The sequence below is a fragment of the Eumetopias jubatus genome, unplaced genomic scaffold, assembly GCF_037043125.1.
Source record: "Eumetopias jubatus isolate StellerSeaLion01/CBP00866 unplaced genomic scaffold, mEumJub1_p1.0 scaffold_5, whole genome shotgun sequence".
In the NCBI taxonomy this organism is placed as follows: Eukaryota; Metazoa; Chordata; class Mammalia; order Carnivora; family Otariidae; genus Eumetopias; species Eumetopias jubatus.
In genome coordinates, this window is record NW_028274811.1 from 117,883,950 (window position 1) to 117,910,345 (window position 26,396).

The 26,396-nt window shown below is 35.9% G+C and overlaps 1 protein-coding gene across 2 annotated transcripts in view; it reads left to right on the top strand.

Annotated features, from left to right (window-relative positions):
* EMB (embigin) overlaps nucleotides 1-12,246 on the top strand; it is a 42,407-nt gene extending 30,161 nt beyond the window's left edge. Inside the window, exons 6-10 of one of the 2 annotated variants that reach the window (XM_028097930.1) lie at nucleotides 4,001-4,128; nucleotides 6,327-6,606; nucleotides 7,381-7,414; nucleotides 11,167-11,226; nucleotides 11,837-12,246. In XM_028097930.1, the coding sequence (XP_027953731.1) occupies nucleotides 4,001-4,128; nucleotides 6,327-6,606; nucleotides 7,381-7,414; nucleotides 11,167-11,197 (473 nt within the window). In that variant the 3' untranslated portion in view covers nucleotides 11,198-11,226; nucleotides 11,837-12,246. The remainder of the gene's footprint in view (nucleotides 1-4,000; nucleotides 4,129-6,326; nucleotides 6,607-7,380; nucleotides 7,415-11,166; nucleotides 11,227-11,836) is intronic. The other variant, XM_028097929.1, reaches the window with a different exon arrangement.
* Nucleotides 12,247-26,396: the final 14,150 nt, after the last annotated feature.

Sequence of the window (26,396 nt, forward strand, 5' to 3'; positions counted from 1 at the left end):
CCTCCTCAGCCAGGAAAAATATGCTGAGCATGAGGCTGAGTTATTTATACCTCTAGATTTCTATCCCTAGAAAACAGGGCCCAATCAGTGCCCTGGACCATGACTAATCCATGATAATCCTCCTTTCTAGGACTGGAAAACTGGAGGGCTGAATGAGAGGAGGGAATTTCTAGTGAGGTCACCGGGGACTTCAGTCCGTAGGCCACTGCTCAGCCTTATTATTGACACCACCTCCAGTGTCTAGTGAGGAAACTGGATCTACCGTGAGAAAAAAAAACAGAATGGGGGGTGGTTACTGGGAGCCTCAGTTGGTTACACAGCTGCCTTCGGCTCAGGTCATGATCTAGCATCCTGGGATCGAGCCCCGCATTGGGCTCCCTGCTCAGTGGGGAGCCTGCTTCTCCCCCTGCCTGCCGCTCCCCCTGCTTGAGCTCTCTCTCTCTCTGTCAAATAAATAATGAAAAACGAAATCTTAAAAAAAAAAAAAACAGAATGAAATATTCTGTGGTTCAGCGTAATTTAGGCCTGTAACATTTTGATGCTGAAATTTATTGTCTTGTTTCTCAAGAACTTAAAATATAGTTATGTTAATATCAGGACAGTTGGTCAGCCTATTCTCTTGGCTCCTAGCGTTGCTTTCAATTTTCCTCTATTGGTTGTTTTCCTGCAGCAGACTGCTGTCTGGGTCCCCAGATGAGCCCAAAGTGGGGTAGCCACAGACTGAGGAAACTGAACAAAACAAAAGTAGTTTGACTTAATAGGGAGAACACTTACATGAACTTACATGAGAGACACAATCTTTACTTTTATTGAAAAAATGCATGTGGATAGCAATTATTCCCTTATTTAAAAATTTCTCTCACAGGTTATGTCAAAGTACCAGTTGCTTTATTCTGTTTTTTCTTGTTAAAACCAGTATGTGGTGAATGGGCCCTTTTCTTTTTATTCTTAGATTCTATGTAATATGTAAAGTTATTATTCCATGTGTTTTTTCTGCTCTGTATACTACATAGGTCTGGAAACAAGAGTTTCTTTTTAACTTTTAACTAATTTAATTTCTTGTTATGGTAAGGAGCAGGATTGAGGTGCCCTGATTTAAATTGTTTTAATTTATCCTGAAATTGTAATCCTTACACAAAAATCTTATTCAACTGCTTTCGCCAAGTACTTGAATGCGTGTTTCAAGCAGAATTTGTTTTACAGCCTCACTAAGTTGATTAAAATAGATGTTATTAAAGGATCTCAAAGCTCCTGTTTCTTCATTCTTTTGGGCCTTGTCTCCTGCGATTCATACCCTTGAGTTTTTCATCATTTCACTCTTTTAATCTCCTTTCTCACTTGGGCTGGGTAGTCTATAAGGCATTCAGTTTGGAGCCTTTCCTATGTTTTTACGTGTTCCTACAGTTCTGAGATGTATTCAGATGAATTTCCTGTTCTCTTTTTTTATTCTAAGTCTTATTTCTCCTCTCTTCCACATGACTGGCTGACCTGGAAATCATTCTTGCACATGATGATGATCTATCCTAGTAAGCTGACTCATGACCACTATGTAATAAGGCCATGGGCATTACAAATTGTGAGGGAGGTCAGTTAAGAAAAGCGATACCAGTACATAATCAAAATTTTGTGGTGTTTACTTTGCACCCAACACTTTATTTAGTATGATCTCATACTTAATCCTTTACAGCAACACAGTAGGATGGGTTATGACCTACCGAAGTACTCAATGTTAGTAACACTGAAACTGTAATTTGAGTGTATGTATTTCCTGGACCCAAACCAATTCTTTGTCACATCATTGTCACTTTGTGCTGACTTCCTTCAAACACTTAAAAGACCTGACCTTTGGAATGGACACATATTAACCACATATTAACTAAATATCCCTCAGCCTGATGGTGACCCGATTGGGAGTTTGGGACACTAGTGGCCTCAGTCAAAAGGAGGGCTCAGAATATCTTCTGGCTGGGATGTCTTAAATCCAGGTAATCACTCATACTCCCTGTCTCCTCTCTCAGGAGTGCCCTAGTGGTACCTGACTAGGTTTTCGTAAAGTATTAGTGGGTGAGTACAAATTCTGATAGGCAGTTCACAGCTTTGGTTAATGTAAAATTGTAGACCATTCAGTTTCATCAAAACATGTTTCCTTAGTTATGAAAAGTGTGAGACAACTGATTTATAGATTGCTCTATTTTCTTTCATATGAATTACTTGAAGCATTTATGCTATCATGGGTGACATACCTTCCTCTTATTTGCATCTCTTTTATTAGCACTGCTTCATTCAACACTCAGCTGGTCAGCAGCCTTGATGAAGGAGAGGGTGATATGTGCAATTGTATTTAGGCACATCTTATTTATTTATTTTTAAAATATTCTATTTATTTATTAGAGAGAGAGCGAGCATGTGCACAAGTGGGGGGTAAGGAGGGGCAGAGGGAGAGGGAGAAGCAGGTTCCCCGCTGAGCAGGGAGCTGTGGGGCTCGATCCCAGGACCCTGAGATCATGACCTGACTGAAGGCAGACACTTAACAGACTAAGGCCCCTCTTTAGGCATATTTTAAACAATAAGGAAAAAAAGAAGAATTCCCACACCCATCATTGTAATCTTAATCATCTGAGGACAGAACCCATAAAGAAATCCTATTCTCCAACCCTATTTTTACCACTTCTTTGGTAGTTATACCAGTCAGAATTTCTTTTCTAGTCATTACCAATTACTTCTCCCTTCCTCATCTTTATGATTCATCCAACAAATGCCCAATTATCTTTGGGTAGTACAAAGCCAAGAGCACTTAGAGAATGTATTTAATCTAGAAAGCTAACTTTAGTACTTAAAACTGATCTTTCTATTTCTACCATGGCCCTCCCCAAAACAAAATATAAAAGTAGGGTAACAAGTGAATATGAAGCAATATTTATAAAATTTGTCAATATAGCATTAAAAATTCAGATATAATTTTATGCTTTCTCTCTGTTGCCAAATAAAGGAAAAACAAAACATAAAACCAAAAATCTGCTAAAATGAGTAAAAGAAAAAAAGTAAAAGTAACATTTGTTGGTCAGTCTACACTTCCAGTCTAAGTGCACATTCAATAATATATCCTTTGAGGTCAATGAGAAGAAACTGATTCCACCGTGGAGCTATTGGCTGTCTTTTTATTGCTTTGCTTATGTTTTTATGTTTTAATTTTCTTTATCAAGTTACTCATATCCTTAAAACTTAATTTTTCTAAATTCAGTGGTCATTTTTATTCTGTTACTAATGGCACCTGCCTCAAACTTTCTTAGGAAATTTATCATCCAAAACAAATAAACAAAAACAGCAGGAAAAGAGTCATAAAGGGGCGCCTGGGTGGCTCAGTTGGTTAAGCGACTGCCTTTGGCTCCGGTCGTGATCCCAGGGTCCTGGGATCGAGCCCCACATCGGGCTCCCTGCTCGGCGGGGAGCCTGCTCCTCCCTCTCCCACTCCCCCTGCTTGTGTTCCCTCTCTCGCTGTCTCTCCCTCTCTCTGTCAATTAAATAAATAAATAAAAAATCTTAAAAAAAAAAAAAGGAAAAGAGTCATAAAGACAACAAACTGGTAGTTGCCAGAGGGGTGTGGTGTGGTGGGGGAAATGACAAAATGGGTAAAGGGGAGTGGGCGGTATAGGATTCCAATTATGGAGTGGATAAGTCCGGGGAATGAAAGGTACAACATGGGGAATATAGTCTGTGCTATTATAATAGTGTTTCTTGGTGATAGATGGTAGCCACACATGTGGTGAGCATAGCATAACATGTAGATTTGTCTGATCACTATGTTGTACACCTGAAACTAATATAATACCATGTATCAACTATACTCCAATTAAAAAAATGGTTTCATGTTATATGAAACTAAAATTATGTAAAGAAAATCATACTGATGAGAAAATGAAAGCAGAATTTGTCTTCAACTTGCATACATTTCCCTATTCAAACTCCCTCAGTAACATATATTTCTCTAAATTTTTCTTAGTCCCTGAAGTTCAAGGAAAACACAAACCATTGATCACTTATGTGGGGGATTCAACTGTCTTGATATGTAAATGTCAACATTGTTCTCCTTTAAATTGGACCTGGTACAGCAGTAACGGGAGTATACAGGTAAGATCCTATTTGTGATTCGAAGAAAACAAAATGAAAACTTTTATTTCATAAATAATATTATTAACAGACTCAGAATTCCTAGGACTATTTGTACTTCTGTTATCTTATTATTTAATGTGTCTTCATAAAGAAAGAACCGTGGAGTTGTCATTTCATGTTTTTAGCATATTGCATTGTACATCTGAAGAGACTCTTATTGTTTTAACTGCTACTTTGTTTTTTAGATTTAGCAACTTATTTAAATTTTTTGAAAGGAAGTTGTCATTCATTTTTAGTTGATGAGTTTAGAAATAACCCTAACAAAAAGATTCTTTTTTCTTATCATTCCATGAAAGTATCTAGAAAAAAAAGGTAGTTTTCTTTTCCAGCTTCAGTCTCTGGAAACATTTGTGAAAGAATGCAATACAGTGGTGCCATTTGAGAAAAGAATGAAAATTTGGTAACTTAAAGTTGGGTCTTGGGTTCTTTCAGTGTCACTGGCCTCTTTTGGCCTTCCAGAATCCAAAGAGAAGCCAAATACTTTACATTGCTATTAAAGAATTAATGGCTATTCAAAGAGCTGATAATAAGAAAAACATGAATATTCAGAAAATCATTTCTTACTCTCTTTCTTCCTCCCAAATAACCTCTAATAGCAGGGAAATTTAGGACATTGTCCTTCAGGGGACACCTGTCTATTGCTCTGGTATTAATGAGCATTGAAATTAAAGTCCTGCAAAGGCAAGCTATAATTCTAGAAGGGATGGACAGTATGGGACAGTGTAGATCTTACAATGAAGTACTAGGTTCCTTTTTAGACAAAACTGATACTGCCATAGACTGTTGAAAGGAACCAGAGGAAAGGACTTAAAAGGGAGAGTGACTGATTCTGTGATAACATTGGTTTGACTTTTTAAAGAAAGCTCCACATCACTTAGGGGTAGACTTAAATCATTACTATTTCTGCTGCTTTTCTTATTGATGATTAGGAAAGGCAATCATTTTGAGTAGGTAAATATTAAAAAAAAAGTATGTAAATTTATAAAGATAAATATCTGTTGTAGTACTTGACATACATAGCCTAATTTATTTGTTTATATGTGATACTGGGCAAAAAATAGCCGAAATCTAATTGCATTAAACTCTTAGAATATAGTCTGTGCTTCTCTCCATTTGCTGTAGTAATTTTCTCTCAATTTGGCCCTACGCACGGGTCATATTAGGATGTGAGGGAAGTGTAGGGAAGTGGGTACAGGTCACAACTTTAAGTCAAGTGTTTTTTCAAAATGTAGACCGACCACTTGCCTCCGCATCACCTGGGGTGCCCATTAAACATGCATTGCTTACATGTATCAGGTCCGAGTTAGAGAGGGTACATTTGAACGAGCATCACAGGCAGTGCTATGCACAGGGAGCCAGGTCGCTTTAATGGGGGGGGAGGGGGAACAAATAATAAACTCACAGTTCTTGATCAGATAACCTCCCAAGAATATTTGCATGCAGATTAGCATTTATTGAGCAGTGCAGTTGAGTGATAGCATAGTGAAGGCATCAGATGGCCTGAGAATAAGTTTTAATTTAAACGGATTAAATAAATCAGCTCCAAAATAGCTTAGTATGGCTCTTGAGAGGCTGGGGAAAATCCAGGGACTCTCAGAAGCCAGCTTGCCTGAGAAAGAAAGAAATTCAGATATGCGAAGACCGGTGTGCAGACAACCACATATACCGGGCTCACGGGATTTCTACCATTCCCGCTACATCAGCTTCAAAGGCCTGGAGATTTCATCCTCATTTCCAGTCTCAGGAACTCCCAGTGTCAGGAGCCAGTGATCTTCCTTTGTAGGAATGATCACATCTAATAGCTTCATTAATTCATGAGTTGATTTGATGTGTGCCTGCTCTTGTGAAGGAGGAAGTACTTTGAACAGCTAGTTGGGGATTAGATCGAGAAACCCAGATGGCTGGAATTTTTCTGTATCTTTAATTCTAATATTTACCCATGATGACCTACACTATAGTTTCAAACACGGAGTGTTTAGCACTTAAAATATCCCTTCCCTTTGCTACCATTGGGAGATGAAGCTCTTGGACTCTGTTATGTAAACTTCTCATAAATTTTAATATGCCTTATAGCTTTTGCTCAAAACTCAATCATTTAGGACATGTGTCTTTTATGCAATATGATAGGAATGGGTTTTGATGTCTCCTTATATTAGGTTCCTGTTGATGTTCACGTGAATGATAAGTATGCGATCAATGGAACAAACGCTAATGAAACAAGGCTCAAGATAATGCAACTTTCAGAAGAGGATAAGGGATCGTACTGGTGCCATGCAGTGTTCCAATTAGGCGAGAGCCAAGAACGTGTTGAACTTGTTGTGCTGAGTTATTTGGTGCCCCTCAAACCATTTCTTGGAATAGCTGTTGAAGTTATTATTTTAGTGGCTATTATTCTGTTTTGTGAAATGTACACCCAAAAGAAAAAGATGCACACAGGTAAGGTTTCTTTTTTTAGATAATGTTCTTATGTTATGACTTAATACATTATAATGGCTTTAGAGTTTTGGGGAAATATCTAACTTTTGTTATTTGGAGGGATGTTTATTTAACATTAATGGTGACAGTGATGTGAGCTTTTATTGTTGGTCTTTCTGTTTCAACTTCCTAAAAAATTTTAGTATGAAAATACACTTTTTCTCCTTTTGCTTTGGTGTTACTGGTACCTCAACACCAAATAGGTGATATGTGCTTTGGTACTAGAATAATAGAAGATTCTGTGATAGCTTAACATAAAAGACCTCAAAGACAAACAGTCTTTCACTTAGATAACTCACTTAAAAAATATTTTATCAGACATTCTGGAGTTCTCATAAAAGAGACATTGGTCAGTTCTCCATTTTTGTGGCATGTGCTTGATAGATTGCAGGTTGAGAAACCCATGGTCCCCCCAAAAAATTTATCTTACATTCTGTATTCTTTTCTGATTTTGTACTAAATTTTTAGTAATTTAAAGAATTACAGATCAGTCAGTCTGATTTTGAAAATCCCAGGCACTAGACTATGCTTGATGAAAATTGCAGGTAAGGTCTGGAGAGCAGGGAAAGAGGAGAACGTGATGGATGTGCAGGTGTTTCATGTCGTATGTCTCTCTCTCGTTCCAAAGAGGGAAAACCACAGAATGCATTCTTAACATGGGGAAAGTTGAATTCAACATACATGCTCCATAAGAATGATAAACCAATCTTAATAAATTCCTCTTTTGTTATACAGATGATGGGAAAGAATTTGAACAAGTTGAGCAGTTGTAAGTATTACAGATTAATTTTCACTTGAGTAAAATAGAGATAAATATGAAATTGAATAAAATTTTGCAGTTAGAGTAGGTATTTACCCCAAAGACACAGAGGTAGTGATCCGAAGGGGCACCTGCACCCCAATGTTTATAGCAGCAATGTCCACAATAGCCAAACTATGGAAAGAGCCCAGATGTCCATTGACAGAGGAATGGATAAAGAAGATGTGGTGTATATATATATATATATATATATATTCAATGGAATATTACTCAGCCACCAGAAAGGATAACATCTTACCATTTACATCGCCGTGGATGGAACTGGAGGATATTATGCTGAGTGAAATAAGTCAATCAGAGAAAGACAATTATCATATGGTTTCACTCATGTGGAATATAAGGAATAGTGCAGAGGATCATAGGGGAAGGGAGGGAAAACTGAATCGGAAGAAATCAGAGAGGGAGACAAACCATGAGAGACTCTTAACTATAGGAAACAAACTGAGGGTTGCTGGAGGGGAGGTGGGTGGAGGGATGGGGTAACTGGGTGATGGGCATTAAGGAGGACATGTGATGTGATGAGTACTTGGTGTTATATGCAACTGATGAGTTACTGAAGTCTACATCTGAAACTAATGATGTACTATATGTTGGTTAATTGAATTTAAATAAAAAAAAAGTTTGCTGTTTGGACAAAAACACAAGAGTATATTATATGTGTGTTATTTTCTGTACACATCCATGTTGATTGGAGAGGCATGTGGAGTTTGCCTGCCTACATTAGTATCCCCCCTCTACCATTGACTTTTTACCTCTCTGTGCTTCAATTCTGTCCTCAACAAAATGGCTTTAATTATAGTATTTGCCTTATAAGGCTTATGGATTAAATGATATTCTGTATGTAAAAATGCATAGCATAGGCTTTGATGCACAGGGGTGTTCAATAACCATAAGGGAGTTATTATTTGTGTAAGCCAGAATTTCTTAACCCTGGCTATATTTTTGGTCACTTAGGATGTTCCTTAAAAATATAGTTGCTCAGACTTTACTGGATCTCCTGGATCAGAACCTCTGGGAGTAGTGCCTGGGCATCTGTATTTCTTTAAAATGTCTATCACTGATTCTTTTTTTTTTTAAGATTTTATTTATTTATTTGTGAGAGAATGAAAGAGAGAGAGCACAAGAGGGGGGAAGGTCAGAGGGAGGAGCAGACTCCCTGCTAAGCAGGGAGCCCGATGTGGGACTCGATCCCGGGACTCCAGGATTATGACCTGAGCCAAAGGCAGTTGCTTAACCAACTGAGCCACCCAGGTGCCCTGTCTATCACTGATTCTAAGTCTCTCTTATATGGAAAATCACTGGGCTAGAGTTTTATTAGTCACTGTTTTTGAAAGAATACATATTGTGCCCCAGGTTCTCTTACAGCCCCTTTGTTCAGAGTGGAGCATGAGGAGGGCTGAGAAGAAAAGTATCAGGGATATAATTTAGTTTGGTCAAGACAGGAGTGACTAGTTCCTCTCAGCCAGAGGACTGAGCATGGAGTCCAATGATGGAGGTGCCTGAGACTGGGATTAAAGACTGAGTAACACAGCCAAGGGCTGGACCGGGAAAACGAGATGAGATTAAAGCAGCTGAAAGAAATGTTGGAAATGGAAGGCCTGAGCACATATAACCACACAGAATGGCACCTGAGGTTTATCTTCATTGGCCAGCACAAGTTCGGAGGTGAGGTCTCTAGCCATGGTTAAAGAGTGGGAGAGCTGTCATTTAGATATTTGTAGACATTATTCAAATAGTTATTTTTACTCAGTACACAAAGGGCAGGTAAAATAAATCAACACAATATGAGCTTCTAAAGTAAGGGCATGAAATAATCATATCAGGAATTCCATAACCTCAGATAGGAAAAACAAAACAAAACAGTGTTGTTGGCACCAACTTGGCATCAACTCTTAGAGTTGGAAGGAAACTGCACCTCTTTCTGGTGAACTTGGAACTCTTGTTTAGTGCGTTGAATGTTCTATCTTGCTGGTTCCCAGGTACTGTGTCCCATTCTTATATTTGGGGTCGTACAGAAAACAAGACGGTCATTCAGATATTCAAAACAGTTACAGCCTTGCCCAGATGCTGTTGTCCCAGCTCAGCTTCCCCAGTGTTTCTGGTCATTCACTCCCTTGCAGTCACATCTGGGGGCTGCTCCTGTCTCAGTGGATTCTGGTTCATTTAAGACACTCGCTGAAGGGGTGGTACCAGGACAGTATGGAGTAGACTTACCAATTCTTAATTTTCATTTATGTAGCTTACCCTAATTTTAAAATCTTTTTAAAATACTTTTTTCTAGAATATCTTAGAAGTAACGTCAAACTGATTCAAATCTATAGTATAAATGATTTACTTTCTTTTATTGGTAATTGGGATAGTGTACATAATATTCTCTACCCTATACTGTTCCACAGAGAGCTCTGGCAGTGTTTATTTTTTTAGTTTATTTCTTATTTCAATATCTTTAGATTTAATACAAGTATCAAGGGCACTTGAACTCATTTGCAGCCACCTTTTACCAATGTCCTTTTAGAATTTTTAGTTAGCAATGCACTTTTTTTTTTAAGTAATCCCTATGCCCAACATGGGAATCTAGAATTTTTAGTTAGGAGATAAACTTTACTTGACAGAATATATATATATACACACACATATATATGTATTCTGTCAAGAAAACTTTCTCTCTATATATACACACACACATATATACATATTTATATATAATGCTTATATGTTTAGATGCCAGGAAGAGTCCATAGAGTTCCTTGATGAAAATAAATCTTAAAACCGTACTAAATGTGTAACATCAAAACAAGCTAGTCACTTCAAATATTTCAATGAGGAGCTCATTCGTTTATCTGATCCACTCATATACTTAACCCATATAATCTCGCCTGACAGCCCCTCCCCCAAATTTGGATTACGTGGTTGAATTTATTATCTGGTGGTGATAGCTTAATGAGCTCAGGCCTGCCTGTAACACTAGAAGGGTATTCATTATGCACTCTTGTTACCTAGTTTGGTCATTCTTGTCTTAAGAATCTGAAGGCCAGGGCGCCTGGGTGGCTCAGTCATTAAGCTTCTGCCTTCAGCTCAGGTCATGATCCCAGGGTCCTGGGATCGAGTCCTGCGTTGGGCTCCCCGCTCTGCGGGAAGCCTGCTTCTCCCTCTCCCACTCCCCCTGCTTGTGTTCCTGCTCTCACTATCTCTCTCTGTCAAATAAATAAAATCTTTAAAAATAAATAAATAAAATAAAACCAATGTTAAAAAAAAAAAAGAATCTGAAGGCCACATTTGTCACCTTGCCCTGATGCACATTGGGTAGACAACCATGTTTAGCCTCTAATTCATTGTGATAAATATGTTGAATTATAGCATCTGTATCTCACATGTTGGCTGACCTTCTGATTGGCTGTTATCTTGCAGGGCCTCAAGACTGCTTACAAGTTATGGCCATATACCCAGGTCCTCACTCATGCTGGGGGAGAAGCAGTTCTCCCTCTGCATAAAATAAACAGGACTGGTCACTGTCATCTGTGGCCACGGTTCTCTAAGCAACGGTAGAAAAACAAAATCAGCATTATGAGTAAAACATTTTTAGGAAAAATGAATCGTCTCTGTTGACCTTTTACATTTTAACCTGATGGCCACTATATAGATGATGTACTGACTTGATTTAATGCAATGTAAATATCTAGTGATTTTCTTTTTGTTTTCTGGACAGGAAATCAGATGATAGCAACGGCGTAGAAAATAATGCCCCCAGGCACAGAAAAAGTGTAAGTTACTTCCAAATGATATTCCAAATGAAAGGTAAAATTCACTGTACATAGACTATTATTCCGGCTACACTTTTTAGTTTCATAGGAGACCTTATCATTCACTATGTGTTTGAATATAGTTGTTTAGAATATTATAGGAGAAAATGTATAGTTATATAAAAATAAATGACATCTTTTTTCTATCAGAGAACATGTAGCAACCAATCTAAAAATAAATCCTTTGCCCTACATATATATATATACATATATATATAAAATATGTATATATATTTGTCATCATGGGCTAGTTCCTTTTACTACTTTTCATGTAGTCTTATTTTTTTTTCCTCTCTTAGGTTTTCTGGATTCTCCTTTTTTTATTCTCCTATACTCATATATTTGGCATTATGAACAAATACATAGTAGCTTATTTTCTTTACTGATTAGAATCAAAATTTTCATAGTTGATCAACATTTTTTTCCTGAGTATTTAGAAAATAGATACTGTTAGTTTTGGCAGTGGTTTGGATCACTCCTTTCTAGCACTTTCTGCTTTGCTAAAGTGATTATAAGTTATAGAATAATCAGGACATACTAATTATGTTTCATTATGCTTTATTTAACTCAGGAATCTGTGAGCCAGTGAATGCGAAACATCATGTCAAGAGTCATGGGAAGATGTACAGTTTGTACTTCAGCTTTGTTTGTTTCCTGTTAAGAATATCTGAGTTTTTATTTTTAAAAGGATGAAAAGTTTATGCAATATCCTCAGCAGTAGCTTTATAATAATATACGCTATATCAGATCTAAAGATACATTTCCCTTCTGTAATTATTTTACATTAAAGCAAGGTAAATTATATTAAATATGTTCTATGAGCTATCACCCAGGATAATTAATTTCATCTTGGTCATCAAGGGATGCACAGAAGAGATACCAGCAAAACCAGTTAATACTACACAGAACTAATGTCATTCAAGACCTGTTTATAACCAAAGAATTCATTAAAGAGAAAACTTTTGCCATTTGCCTTAAAAAGTTTTTTTTTCCAGTCATGCTTACTATATTTAGAAATATTTGTAATAATTTTCATGTAATGTCATATTGGATAAAAACATCTTCCCTAGGAAATGAATACTTTCTGCCTTTGCTAATGATTTATAATCTCCACAAGAAAAACATACTTTTCCTCCACAAATACTGGTTTAAGGCAAGGAAATATAACCATATTCTTGCCCCAAATCTCCCATCACCACAAAAACATGTTTCCCAACCTTTGTTCTACTCATTTCCATAGCTTATACACACCAGGCGAAAGTGACTTTTAGTCTTTATATAGAGAATTTTTTATATGCCGTGGGTTTGGGATTTTTTAATCCCAAAAAAGTGTTGATGCTCTGGGTACAGGTCCATATAGTCATAATATAGCCCTGCTACAGGGATGCTTCTGTGGTTCATGGTTTCTTGGGATCTTTGACTTGATACCTGGTGTCTTGATACCCATGGATGGCTAAATATCTAAAAATGCATTATTAGTGCTTTATAGTCATGATTCCGTTGTTTGAAATCAATCCAGAAGTACTAAAGGGCTTCTTCTATGCTGTTGCAAATGCCTTACACTTTTCTTCAAAATTAGCTTAGTTTCTATTGCATATATAACTGAAATATTTTATAAAATCACTGTAACCAAACCAAATGAAATATGAATAGACATGAAACATTGTCAGTGGCTTTGAGTGGACTATAAAATCATACTACAGTGTACTAGATTGGGTTGAAGACAATGATGTGAAGCCTGCTGGGTGTCCTTAGTGCTGCTGGGTCCCATCTAGCAGAGGTCAGAAAAATCAGAAGTCAAAGGGGAAGTTTGGGATGGTGGCAAGGAACCCACAATTTTTGGTGACTAGAAGATTAATATTCGGAGAAGAGTTCAATGACTTGGGGAGAAAATACCTTATAGAAATGTACATTATGTACTGGCTGAGAAAATGATAAAACTGTGGTAGTGAAAATTATAATTTATATGGCATCTTAACTAATGTTAAAATATTACTAATTGGAATAATACACTTAAGTGGTGACTTGGAAGCTGCCCATTTTTTCGTTGCAGCATTATTTTGTGTAAAGTGTGTTCACTATACCTGCACATTTTATTGAACCAGAGTATATCCCTTAAGTAATGGCAGATTTCATTTTATTCTTAGTCTCAGAGCCATAAGCCATGCATTGTTTTGGTTTAATTCATTATTTGATAACATTCTCTTGGATGGTTATCTATATGGTGGCAGACAACCAATCGGTTTACTTCATTAATACAAACAATTTGAATTCAGTGAAAAATTAGTCAAACCTGTTATTTGACTAAGTCCAGTTCAAAGTGGTATATTTATGATTGGGTATATTTAAAACCAAAAACAATATGTAGTTCATATGCAGTATGTATCTGTCCATTTTGCCACACTATTTAGGCTAGATATTTTTCAAGCAGGAGAAATTGCTGCCCCATGGTAAAATAATCTGAAATATTTGTATAGTAAACTGAATTTTTAAATGTCAATGCTTGCTGTTTTTCCTAGCAAAGGCAATTCATTTCAGTAACCTTAAGCAGAAAAAGTACTCAGAAAATTAAAATTGAGTTTTGACTTTTTAGATTCTCTCTGGAGGAACTTCTGGAAAATTACTTCAGACTCTTAGATTAAAAATGGAGTGCTTCCATTAACTAACCTCGTGTGGAAGATAAATGGATTAACTCATAATAACCAATTGTAAATGGGCTGAAAATACTAAGTAAGCAGAAAAGCTGAAGTAGGAAAACTGCTCCACGTTTATATATTAGACACCCTGGGAAATTCTATTAATCTTTCCAGCTAACAGGGCTTTGCAGAATAAGGAGATTTAATGATGTTTTAAAATTCTCAGATACTTTCATATTCAGTTTATGCTTTAATGTAAATCTTCTCCCATGGTATCTTTCTCTTTTTCCTCAGCGTCTGGTTACTTGGGTCAAAACCCAGAACTCATTGTGATACTTTCTTCTCCTCTATTAACTAAGACTCATTAGTTATGAATCTTTGTTTGTTTGACCTTCTCACTGCTCATTAATCCACCCATTGCCTTCCCCACCCCATTCTCACAACTGCAACAGCAACAGTCTTGATTTTCCTACCTCCATCTCATCTTCCTATTAATCCATTTTTTGTATAGCTGCCCGAGTCGTCTTTTTAAATACAAATCTTGCTATATTAACTTAATATGGAAGCTTTCATGCCAAACTTCTGCAGGCTTACCTTTGCCATTTCTTAATACTGCAGTTTTCCAAATGGCTAATCTCTCTTCCGTGTCGACTTAGTCTTGACATAAAGAGATTTGGTGCAGAATGCTATCCACCTGTGCTCCTTCCATTGACTAACTTGAGTTTAGCGTTCAAAACTTTAATCTGATGTTATTTCCTGGTGGATCTTTCATACTCAGTGGGAGTGTATACCATGTTATTTGCTCAAATAACTCCACATTCCTTTGTGTTTATTACCCTGTGTTATAAACATACATTTGTCTCCTTCCTGTGTCGTGTACTTACCACAAAGAGGATACACTAGAGATGTCATAAAATGCGTGTTGAATAGATATAAGTAAAAATCAAATTTCATTAATTTGTAGTTATTTTTAGAACAATCTAAATTGTGACATCAGAATTAAAATACAGGGGTGCCTGAGTGGCTCAGTCGGTTGAGCAACCAACTGTTGGTTTTGACTCAGGTCATGATCTCACAGTCGTGAGATCAGGCCCTGCCTTGGGCTCTGCTCTCAGTGTGGAGTCCGCTTGGGACTCTCTTTGTCCCCTCTCCCTGTGCCCCTCCTGCCCTGTGCTGGCTCTCTCCCTCTCTCTCTCAAATAATAAATCTTTAAAAAAATTTTAAAAGAATTAAAATACAATATTTTAACAGATAAACAAGGTTTTATGAGTCAATGTTTGCTTCTGTTACTTTGAAAACTACATAGTAATAGGATAAAACATCCCATCAGATTTTAATAATGTGTTAATATCTAATGAGCAAATAGAATTCTGATTCCTAAACCGTTATGCGGGGTATGCCCCTTTCAACTTATTTAAATTCCTATTCTCTATTTTTCATGGATAGTTCAGATGTTAACCTCATTTTTATCCTTTATTTTAATAAGATAAGGTATTGACTTTAAATATAAAGATATTTAGCAACTGTAGCCCTTTGCATGGTACTATAGAGCGCATTAATATTTGTGCTCCCTCCACTAATTTCTCATTCCTCTTCCCTGTGGCAATACCTTACAGTACCTTAGAGCATCTCAGAATCCAATTCAAAACTTTATCTTAAAAGAAACAAAATTTTTTAAAGAAAGGTTTCATTGTTTAGTTTTGATTACTGAAAGTTTGTCTTTAATCAAATTCATCAAAAGAAAAAAATGTCCATTCTGCTCACTTATTCCCTAGGTCTTCATCTGTGAGGCATTTAAATAGATTTATACAAAATGGTTTACTGAATAGCTACTATACTACCTTATAGAAAATGAATTTTTCTCATTGAAAAAGGCTTTGCAATTAATTAGGGACTTACTCCCTATTACCATCGTTCATCTTCTGGAGGGAGTAAGTTCAAGTATGTGTTCCAGTATTAATTAAAAGGCACAGTGACCTACTTATAGCATGCTCTGAATTAATATTTATTGGATGAATGAAAAATAGATGAATGACTCAATTATTTTGGAATCTTAAATTATACATTATTTACATGATACCTACTTTGATTCTCATTAATTAACTGTGAATATATCCTATCTAGAGAAAAAGAAAACTGGAACTTGCTATGTTCAATTCTGTGATATTTAGGGATGTATTTGCACTGAATCTAGAAGGTCAGTTACATGCCAAATTGAGTTCTTTACTGAGAATGTATCATATTATTAAATAATAACTGACATTAGTTAAGTGCTTAGCATGTGACAGGCACTGTACTAAATGCTTTGACATGTGTTACCTCACTGAATCCCCACATCTTATGCTACAGGAACTATTATCATCTGTATTAGAGAAGAGAAAACCAAAGCTTAGGGAGATGGAAGTATTTGGAACTGGGATTGAAATCCAAAGAGTCCTCAGGAGTCTAGGTTTAACAACCATGTTGAACAGCTTTAGCCTCTACTTACCTGCATCTTAGAAAATGAGGCTATTATCTATATCAAGCATCTTTTTAAAAAATTTTTACTCTTTTAGATGGTCAGTTAAATAAGATCCATAATCTTATCCTTAAGGTTTGTACGACCTGTACTCTGGCATATTTGTGTACCTGCGGCGGTGCTGGGCAAGCATGATACTTTTGTTCATTTGGAAAGTCTTTCTTTTGGTTCCCCCCACACCCACCCATGCCACCATTTTACTTCTCAATAGCTAGTGTGACTATTGACTTTATCATCCAAACACTGAGAACAAAAGGAGGTGCTATGTATCATTTCACCAGGACAACAGACAGAAAACGGACCTAATGGTCACATTTTAAGTCTGCAGGGAGGAGCTAAGTACTCTGTGGTTGTTCTAGCCTAGGTACAGCAGTAACATCTGTAGCAAGTTCGACTGATAAACAGAAATTCACTGTCAGGGAAAGAACTATCTTTAGAAAATGCCCAGTGAGTCTCACTATAGAGAAATGTCTAGAATGAGACAATTTAGTAAGCTGAGAGATTTATTACTTTCCAAAAGTAAAATGATTAAAATTTATTATCATTTAAAAGTATGATTCACAGTCATAAGAGAAGTTGGAAAAGAAAGTCGTGTTTTTTGATAAACTGTGAAATGAACTAGACGATTCTTTGGATTTGCTTTATCTTCATGATTAATGTGTCATAGTAATACCCATGTGATTCTTAATGAATCAGGAATGCCTGATTATGCTTTTACAATAAAATTTACTTATAAAATCAGTGAGGATCACTCATGAATAACATTGTCAAGATTACTTATGGTCACATGATTAACTTGTAACATCTATATTTCTTACTCTCTCATTTTCCAAATGAGAAAATGCTAGGGCAACTTGTTTAGGGTATTGGTTAAAATCTATGTATTATTTTGGTGTGTTATCTATTTGTTGAAGAACTTTTGTTCATAAAATTGATTTTGCTATTTAATTGGTAATTTACTTCAAGAATAGCACAAATTCTTATTCCTTTTATTTGATAAATGAAAATATTAGACTTATCACATATATAAGTGTTATTTAATACTATAAAAATATCACAAAATATGATTATATTAACTGCTTTTGTATGTCTTAAGATAAAAACTTGACCATAAATTTTACTTTTAAAAAAAAATCAAGGACCATAGATTTATTATGACATATTTCCTAATAATTTTAGTATTTTCTTTTTTTAGCATATATGCCTAAATTCTCCTTAATGCCTTTCTGTATTATGTAAATAGCACAGAAAATACCTGTATTGGAATGTTTCCAAAAAACTTTTTTTTTGCCTATAACTCAAAGACTGTATCTAACATGCAGTTAAATTCAATAAAATGTCCTCAAATTAAAGATTTAAGTGAGTATTAGAAAATACATTTTGAATTTTAAACTTTTAATAATGGTTTAAAGTAAATTTAAAGGCACTAGATAACAGAAAAAATGATGTTTTCCTTGGATTATATTCACAGAAAAATTCAAGTTTTGTAAAACAATTCATCCTTCTCAAGAGAGCGCAATAAAAATGTGTGCCTGGAGTTATCTCTGGCTGGAGGTGAGGGGTGGGAGTGGAAGGGTGGAGGGGAGGTCTTTAGTGGGTATAGAGTTTCAATCCTGCAAGATGAAAAGTTGGAGATCTGTTTTACATCAATGTGAATATACTTAATGCTACTGAACTGTACACTTAAAAAGGATTAAGATGGTAAATATTCTTTACTTATTTATGGTAATTTTTATTACAATTTTTTTAAAAAAAGAGTGATAGGATAAAAAAACAACCTATAAATCCTTTAGCAGAAAAGTAAAATAAAATCTTTGGGACCTAAGGCTTGGTAAAAGAATGCATAGTCATGACATCAAAAAAAATCCATAAAAGAAGAATTTATACTTCATCAAAATTTAAGTTTTACTCTGCAAAAGACCCTCTTAAGAGGATAAAAAGACAAGCTACACACTGGGAGAAAATATTTGCACACCACAAATCTGACAAAGGTTTCATATTTAGAATATATGAAGAACTCTCAAAATTCAATAGTAGAGACAAAAATAATCCAATTAGAGAATAAGCAAAAGACACATATTTCAGCAGAGAGGATACTTAAAGGGCAAATATGCACATACAGAGATGTTCAACATCACTAGTCATTAAGGAAATGCAAATTAAGATCCCAATGAGCTATTACTACACATATATAAGAATAGCTAAAATAAAGAATATTGACAATACCAAATGCTAGCAAGGATGCACAGAAATGAGATCTCACATACATTGCTTGTGGAGACATACAGATGTTCTGAAAAGTAGTGTAGCAGTTTCTTAAAATAATACATACTTCCCATCTGACCCAGCAATCACATTCCATTTATCTTTGAGAAATGAAAACTTGGGTCTACACAAAAAACTGTACATGACTGTACATAGCAGGTTTAATCATAATAGCCTCAAACAGCAAGCAACCAAAATATCTTACAATAGGTGACTATTTAAACAAATTATACTACGTTCAAACCATGGAATATTACTTAGCAATAAAAAGGAACAAACTCTTGATACATGCAACCACTTAGGACAAATTGCAAGGATATTATGCTAAGTGAAAAAAGCCCATCTCAAAAGGTATGATTCCATTTATATGACATTCTTAAAATAAGATTATAGAGATAGAGAACATATTAGTGTTTCTTAAGGGTTAGCAATGCTGGAAGAGGGTGCGAATGCGATTAAAAGAGAGCATTCAGGAGATCTTTGTGATGATACATTAGTTTTTTTTCTGTTTTTAATTTTTTTGTTTTTATTTATTTTTAAGATTTTATTTATTTATTTGAAAGAGACACAGCGAGAGAGGGAACACAAGCAGGGTAAGTGGGAGAGGGAGAAGCGGGCTTCCCGCGGAGCAGGGAGCCGGATGCGGGGCTCGATCCCAGGACCCTGGGATCATGACCTGAGCCGAAGGCAGACACTTAACTACTGAGCCACCCAGGCGCCCCTTAATTTCTTATTGTTATGTTAACACCATACATTACATGATTAGTTTTTGATGTAGTGTTCCATGATTCATTGTTTGTTCATAACACCCAGTGCTCCATGCAGAATGTGCCCTCTTTAATACCCATCACCAGGCTAACCCATCCCCCTAACCCCCTCCTCTCTAGAACCCTCAGTTTGTTTTTCAGAGTCCATCGTCTCTCATGGTTGTCTCCCCCTCCATGAAGTGGGGGAGATGATACATTAGTTTTATAGATTAATTTTATAATCTTGGTGGTTCCATGAATCTACATATGTGAAAAAGACACTGAACACATCAGGCCAATGCCAATTTTCTTTTTTTTGGTAGTGTACTACAATTAGTTAAGATGTAATCATTGGGGGAAAAAGGATTAAGGGTAAATGGGAGTTCTCTGTACCATCTTCACAATTTCCTATGAATCCATAATTTTTTCAAAATGTTGGAAGATGTTTGAATTGACTGAGTAGTCTAGGCATTAAATGATTAGAATCAGAAAGGAATATGGTAGAAGTTTTTACTTTTTAACTATAGGTTAACCTATAATTACATTAGAAAATCAACCTAAAAGATCAGCTAAAAACCAGTGAAAAAGTAAAGAATTTGAATGGTTACAATAAGCCTATGAACTCAGATTATAATGTCTTATCAGATAGTCCTAGCTGGGAAAAAAGAAATCTGTTTCTTATTCTTATTTAAATGACAATACATGTTTATAAGTTTCTTCCCATCATTGACTGTTTGGCAACATTTATGTACAAACTTGGGAAAGATCATCTGAGCATAAGGATCTTTATTCCAAACTACTGTATCTATGTAAGAGATGGAAATTACATTAAATCTCTCATTGTACCTAACCATAGCTATATGAGCAACTTAGTTTTATGCTAACAACAACAACAAAAAGGTTTCTTTATTTTGGAAATAAATCCATAATCAAGGTTGAATCAAAACCTTTCACATTTATAAAATATTTCTGCACACAACAAAAGCCAGAGTAAATATTCATTTTCATGTCATCTCCCTATCATAACTATATTTACTCATATTTGTTTCTTCACATAGGGTTGTGGAGCCACCATTATTGTTGCTACCATGTGGAGCAGGAGATGAGGGTGATCATTCAGGGGTCACAATGATTTGTAGTGGCAGGAGACAGTTGTGTCTAGAGATAACATTTGGCAGCACATGTTTATTAGTGAGGCAGACATCTGCATCTCACGACACCAGGAGCCAGCCTGTTTGCTCTTCTATGTTAAGTAGCTCAGGAAGCATTAAAATTCTATGCTTTCAGAAACATTCTATGTTTTCAAAACTTCTCCTGAAATCCTGAAACTCATAATCAAATTACATTTTAATTTTGCTCCTAGTGAAGCCCTGAAGTTTCCTGAGTTGGAGCAAACAAAACCTTTAGGTAAATACAAAATAAAATAGTGTAAAGCATTGTAACAAGTACATTTCATCTAAACAGAAACCAAAGTTTTGCATTTTTTAAACATTATGAAAGTACATGAAGAGATGATAGAAATGATACAAATCTATTTTTATGGGGGAAAACACGAGACGAACCATGAGAGACTATGGACTCTGAGAAACAAACTGAAGGTTCTAGAGGGGAGGGGGGTGGGAGGATGGGTTAGCCTGGTGATGGGTATTAAAGAGGGCACGTATTAAATGGAGCACTGGGTGTTATATGCAAACAATGAATCATGGAACACTACATCAAAAACTAATAATGTAATGTATGGTGATTAACATAATAAAATAAAATTAAAAAAAATGAATCTTTGGCCATGAAAATTAGTCTCATCTCACACCTATTAACAGTGTCTTTTTTTTTTTTTAAGATTTTGTTTATTTGCTAGAGAGAGAGAGAGAGAGAGTGACAGTACAAGCAGGGGGAGTGGCAGAGGGAGAATCAGGCTCCCCGCCGAGCAAGGAGCCTGATGTGGGACTCGATCCCAGGACCCTGGGATCATGACCTGAGCCGAAAGCAGACACTTAACTGACTGAGCCACCCAGGTGTCCCTATTAAGTAGTGTCTTGCTATTTTCTATGGTATTATTTAGAGCTTAACAATTCATGGTGAAAGTACACTTTGAGTTAATGATCCAAAACTTGTCCAATAAAGTCACTTGTAGAGAGAAATGATGATGTTCCCTTATGAAATGGCGATTGACATCATCTCATTTTGGGCTCTTGGTCTGACTTTAAACCATGTGGAATGTATGTGTCATTCTTACTTTTCTGTTCTAATCAGAGGAATTTGCCAAAGTACTAATTCCTTTGTATCTTTGCCCCTACCATTGTGCACACAGACTAAATGGACTCCAATTACTGTAATAATATGTTTCAGAAAAGCAATCAGTTACCATAGGATTGAGCTTAGACTGGAAGCTTCTCGGCCCAAAAGAGAGCTATTAAAAGACAAGAGCTGAAATTCAGGCCTTGCATTGGGCTGACTTGAGAAAGAATGTTGCCAAAGGAATGAACTAGGACAGTTGATTTTTTGCAAAATCCTGGGAACTGTGGCAAAATGTTTTACTTTCATGAGCTTCGAACCATTGAGATCAAAACTGAGAACTTACATGTTCATTTTTGTCAATTTTCCCTTTACACCACACAGAACATGGTGGAGTTTACTAAGTTTTATCTGGCAAAACTGTTGTTAACCAGTATCTAGTGAGGGACAAAACTGGGTATCAGCCAGGATGAATAATTGATTATACATCTACATGTCCCCAAATGTAACTTCTTGGATTTCTGAGGCTAAAGAGGAAAATGCTGGCTGATACCCAATTTTGTCCCTCACTAGATACTGGTTAACAACAGTTTTGCCAGAAAAAACTTAGTAAACTCCACCACATTCTGTGGGGTGTAAAGGGAAAATTGACAAAAAAGAAAATGCTTTTCTTTAAGTACAGTAGTGCACTACTGGGTATTTACCACAAAGATACAAATGTAGGGACCCGAAGGGGTATGTGTACCCCAATGTTTATAGCAGCAATGTCCACAATAGCCAAACTGTGGAAAGAGCCAAGATGCTCATCGACAGATGAATGGATAAAGAAGATGTGGTATATATACACAATGGAATATTATGCAGCCATCAAAAGGAATGAGATCTTGCCATTTGCAACGACGTGGATGGACCTGGAGGGTGTTATGCTGAGTGAAATAAGTCAATCAGAGAAAGACATGTATCACATGACCTCACTGATATGAGGAATTCTTAATCTCAGGAAACAAACTGAGTGTTACTGGAGTGGTTGGGGGTGGGAGGGATGGGGTGGCTGGGTGATAGACATTGGGGAGGGTATGTGCTACGGTGAGCGCTGTGAATTGTGCAAGACTGTTGAATCATAGATCTGTACTTCTGAAACAAATAACACAACATATTTTAAGAAAAAAGAAAAAGAAGAAGATAAGAGGAGAGGAAGAAAAGGGGAGTATGTCAGAGGGGGAGAAGAACCATGAGAGATGATGGACTCTGAAAAACAAACTGAGGGTTCTAGAGGGGAGGGGGGTGGGGGGATGGGTTAGCCTGGTGATGGGTATTGAGGAGGGCACGTTCTGCATGGAGCACTGGGTGTTATGAACAAACAATGAATCATGGAACACTGCATCAAAAACTAATGATGTAATATATGGTGATTAACATAACAATAAAAAAATTAAAAAAAAAAAGGCTTTTCTGGAGGAGGTCCAAGCAGAGACCAGACTAAAGTTACATATATATCTGGGGAAAGCATGACAGGTTGAGAGACAGAAAGTACACAGACCATGAGATAATAATGTGCTTGATGTGTCAAAGGAGCAGCAAGAAGTCCAGTATAGCTGAGTAAGGATGAAGGGAAGGAAATGAGGGATAAAATTAGCCAAGGAACACGTAGGCAATGGAAAGGATTTTAATTTTATTCCCAGTCATGTGAAAAGTTAGAATTAGGTACAGCTGCAAGTGATGAAAAATTTATATTTAGAATAGCTTAAGAAAGATAGATGAATACTTCTCTTTCACATGAAGACATTAAGATATAGGCATCCTATTCAGCTTCAAAAAATTGTCAGGGACATAGCTCCTTCCATCCTTACTGTTCAGTCATTCTCAGAATGTGGCTTTAGCCTCAAGGACTGAGATGGCTGAATGAGTTCCAGCCATCAGTTCTACATTTCAATCACCAGAAAGTACATAGGAGCGAAGCAAATGCTTCTATTTATTATAAGGTTATATCCTGGAAAGTGTATCTTATGGCCATGCCTCACTCTGCAAGAAAGTAGAAAATGTAGTTTTCATTCTAGACATTTGTAAATACATTGGGGGTTAAATTCTCAAAGAAGAATGGTAAATAGATATTGGTGGAAAATGAGTTGGTTCTGACATAAGAAGCTATTCGACGGTGTTGAGTGGAAGCATGACAATCTGATTTACATTATTAAAAAATTACTTTGCTGTGTGGAGAATGGAGGATGTAAGAATTGAAACAAGGAGACCAGCTAAAAGTCTACAGTAGTAATATGAACTTTATTAAGGTCACCTTAGTAATGGCTTATTAGATTTGTAGTGGTAGGGTTTACTTTGGAACAAGCCAAGTACCAGTTGGTGTTACTTCCCTAAGTTTATATTTCCTTGATTATTCACTTAATATTTGCCCCTAAAAAATATAAAAGTCACTTGACAATACCTTTTTCTGTAACCCTATTACAATGAGGTGCCCATCAAATCTCACTGACAGGAAATGCTATCTTTATATTAAATATACAAACTTGTGCAAAAGTTATGACAAAACAAATTAATGTATGTTTGGTGAAACCTATGTTTAGAGAAATAATTGAAATCAATGTTACTCACTGCAGAGCATAATCTCAGAACAAAGCATTTTGTCATCATTTTCTTGACAGTCCAGATAGACCAGATTTTGAAATATAATTTCTACTTGGTATAAATCTCCTTTCAATGAGAAGCCAAACTGTAATCAAAAGAGTGAAAGAACGAGGAGAAAAAGAAAGAAAAGTAGCTGCCATCCTTACGGAGGGTCCTGCCTGAAAGACAGCAAGAAAGATAATCTGGTGAAGTTACTTACACCATTTACTGTTTTCCTGTAATTTTTCATATTAATCATTCCTACCAAATATTTTTAATAATGTATGATTATTTCCACCAAGGAGAGAAAAATCATGCTTTGTTTCTGAACAAACATATCTTCCAACTTGGCTATGGAAATGCAGTTTGTGTTGTGTATGCTTGAGAGCAAGGTAAAGAGAGAAAAATATACAAAGGAAAAGAAGCCAGGAAACAAGTCATTATTTTTTCATCAGTTAAAGAGCATTGAATTTGCTTTCCTAAATGACTTGATGTGTTTGGTATCTTGCTGTCAAGGCCAGCTCCCTGTGCTGTGGTCTGATCTGAGTAGTAGCAGGAAAATCCCACAAATATTTCCTCCACTCTTTCAGTGAAATCATTCATTTGGGAAAGCACTGCCTCGAAAAGCAGGGGGACACCAAAAGTCAATTTTCTAAGGGGCAGTATGGTGGACAGTGCAGTGTCTGCTAATATACAGAAATAGGGAGAATATCGTTTCAATATTTTTATGCTTCATTTTAGTATGCTTTGAAGTTTAATAGAATTATTTTAAGAAGTTCCTCAATAAACATATGTGCCAAAGCAGCAACAAACTTACACTATCAAGTTGGATTTATAAGGGCCACGTAAATTTAGTTTAACTGGACTAGAACAATCCCCACAATCTAAGAATGGTTATGAACTAAAATGCAGTAGTTGTTTCAGAAGTTCTTGAGAGCGTCATCATAGATTGTTAATGAATTAGATTTCCCCAGAATTTTATTGACTTCTTATTCTGCTGTAAATATTTGGATATAACTCAGAGATCACCTTAGTTCATGAGTCCACATGAAGGTGAAGGTCAATCTCTACAGTTATGAGTTGGAAAATATCAGAGTATTTTCTTTTTAAAATGCTTGGCTTTTTAAAAAAAATTCAAAATGGGCATCCAAAGTCCTGATTCATGTCTCATGTAATAGTTAATCAAGAATAGAAAATATTCAAGCTGTGAAAAAAAGAAAATCAGGCCTTTACTAGTTTAAAACTTCTTATATCTTTAAAATGTCTCTTTGGAGGAATATGAAATATTGCAGAAACTGAAACTTGATAATCATAATGTTTATCAAGGAAAAGTTCACCATATGTTATTAAAACACTAAGTGGGAGTTCAGTTTTAATGAATCATAGATGATTGATTTAGTTGAATTTATTCCTTTCATAAAAATTATCTTTTGAAAAAGAAAAATATTCTCTGGCTTCTATGTTTGCTTCTAGTCATCCCACTAAGTGGCTCCAGTCTCAAAAGTGGAAAAGGACTCCTGATTTGATTTCTTTCCTTATAATCATAAAGTAAGTATTTAATTACAGCTAAAGAGAAAGGTAGAAACCCAATGGACAAATAATATTTTCAACTAGAGAATAATTAATGGAAAGAATTTTTCAGGTTAAGGAGAGCACATGCAAAGGCATAAAGATGGGGACTAATAAGGCAAAATCAATGAATTTGCTAAATTCTAAAAATTGTGTCACCAATTATTAAAATGGATGATAGATGTGGGAAGCTAGGAGTTAAGTGGGTTGATGAATCTGCAAAAGTAAATTGGACCTATATTGTTAAAAATTTTGAATTAAATCTTGAAAAGTTTATATTTTCTTCTATACATAATTAAGGGTTTCTAGATGAAACACAACAATCGTTCTCTACATGACATACATTCATTGATTCTGGATAGCCAAAGTAATGGTGGCCACCTAAATTTAAATCTCTCAACATGTCCGTCAAAACTACAATCAACAAGAACAACAAAGAAAACCACACAAACCTCAAGTCTTCATTATAAGTAAAAAACAGAGAACACTACAACTTCAAATTATTTGTTAAATAGACAAACATCATGTTTTTGTGGAGCTATT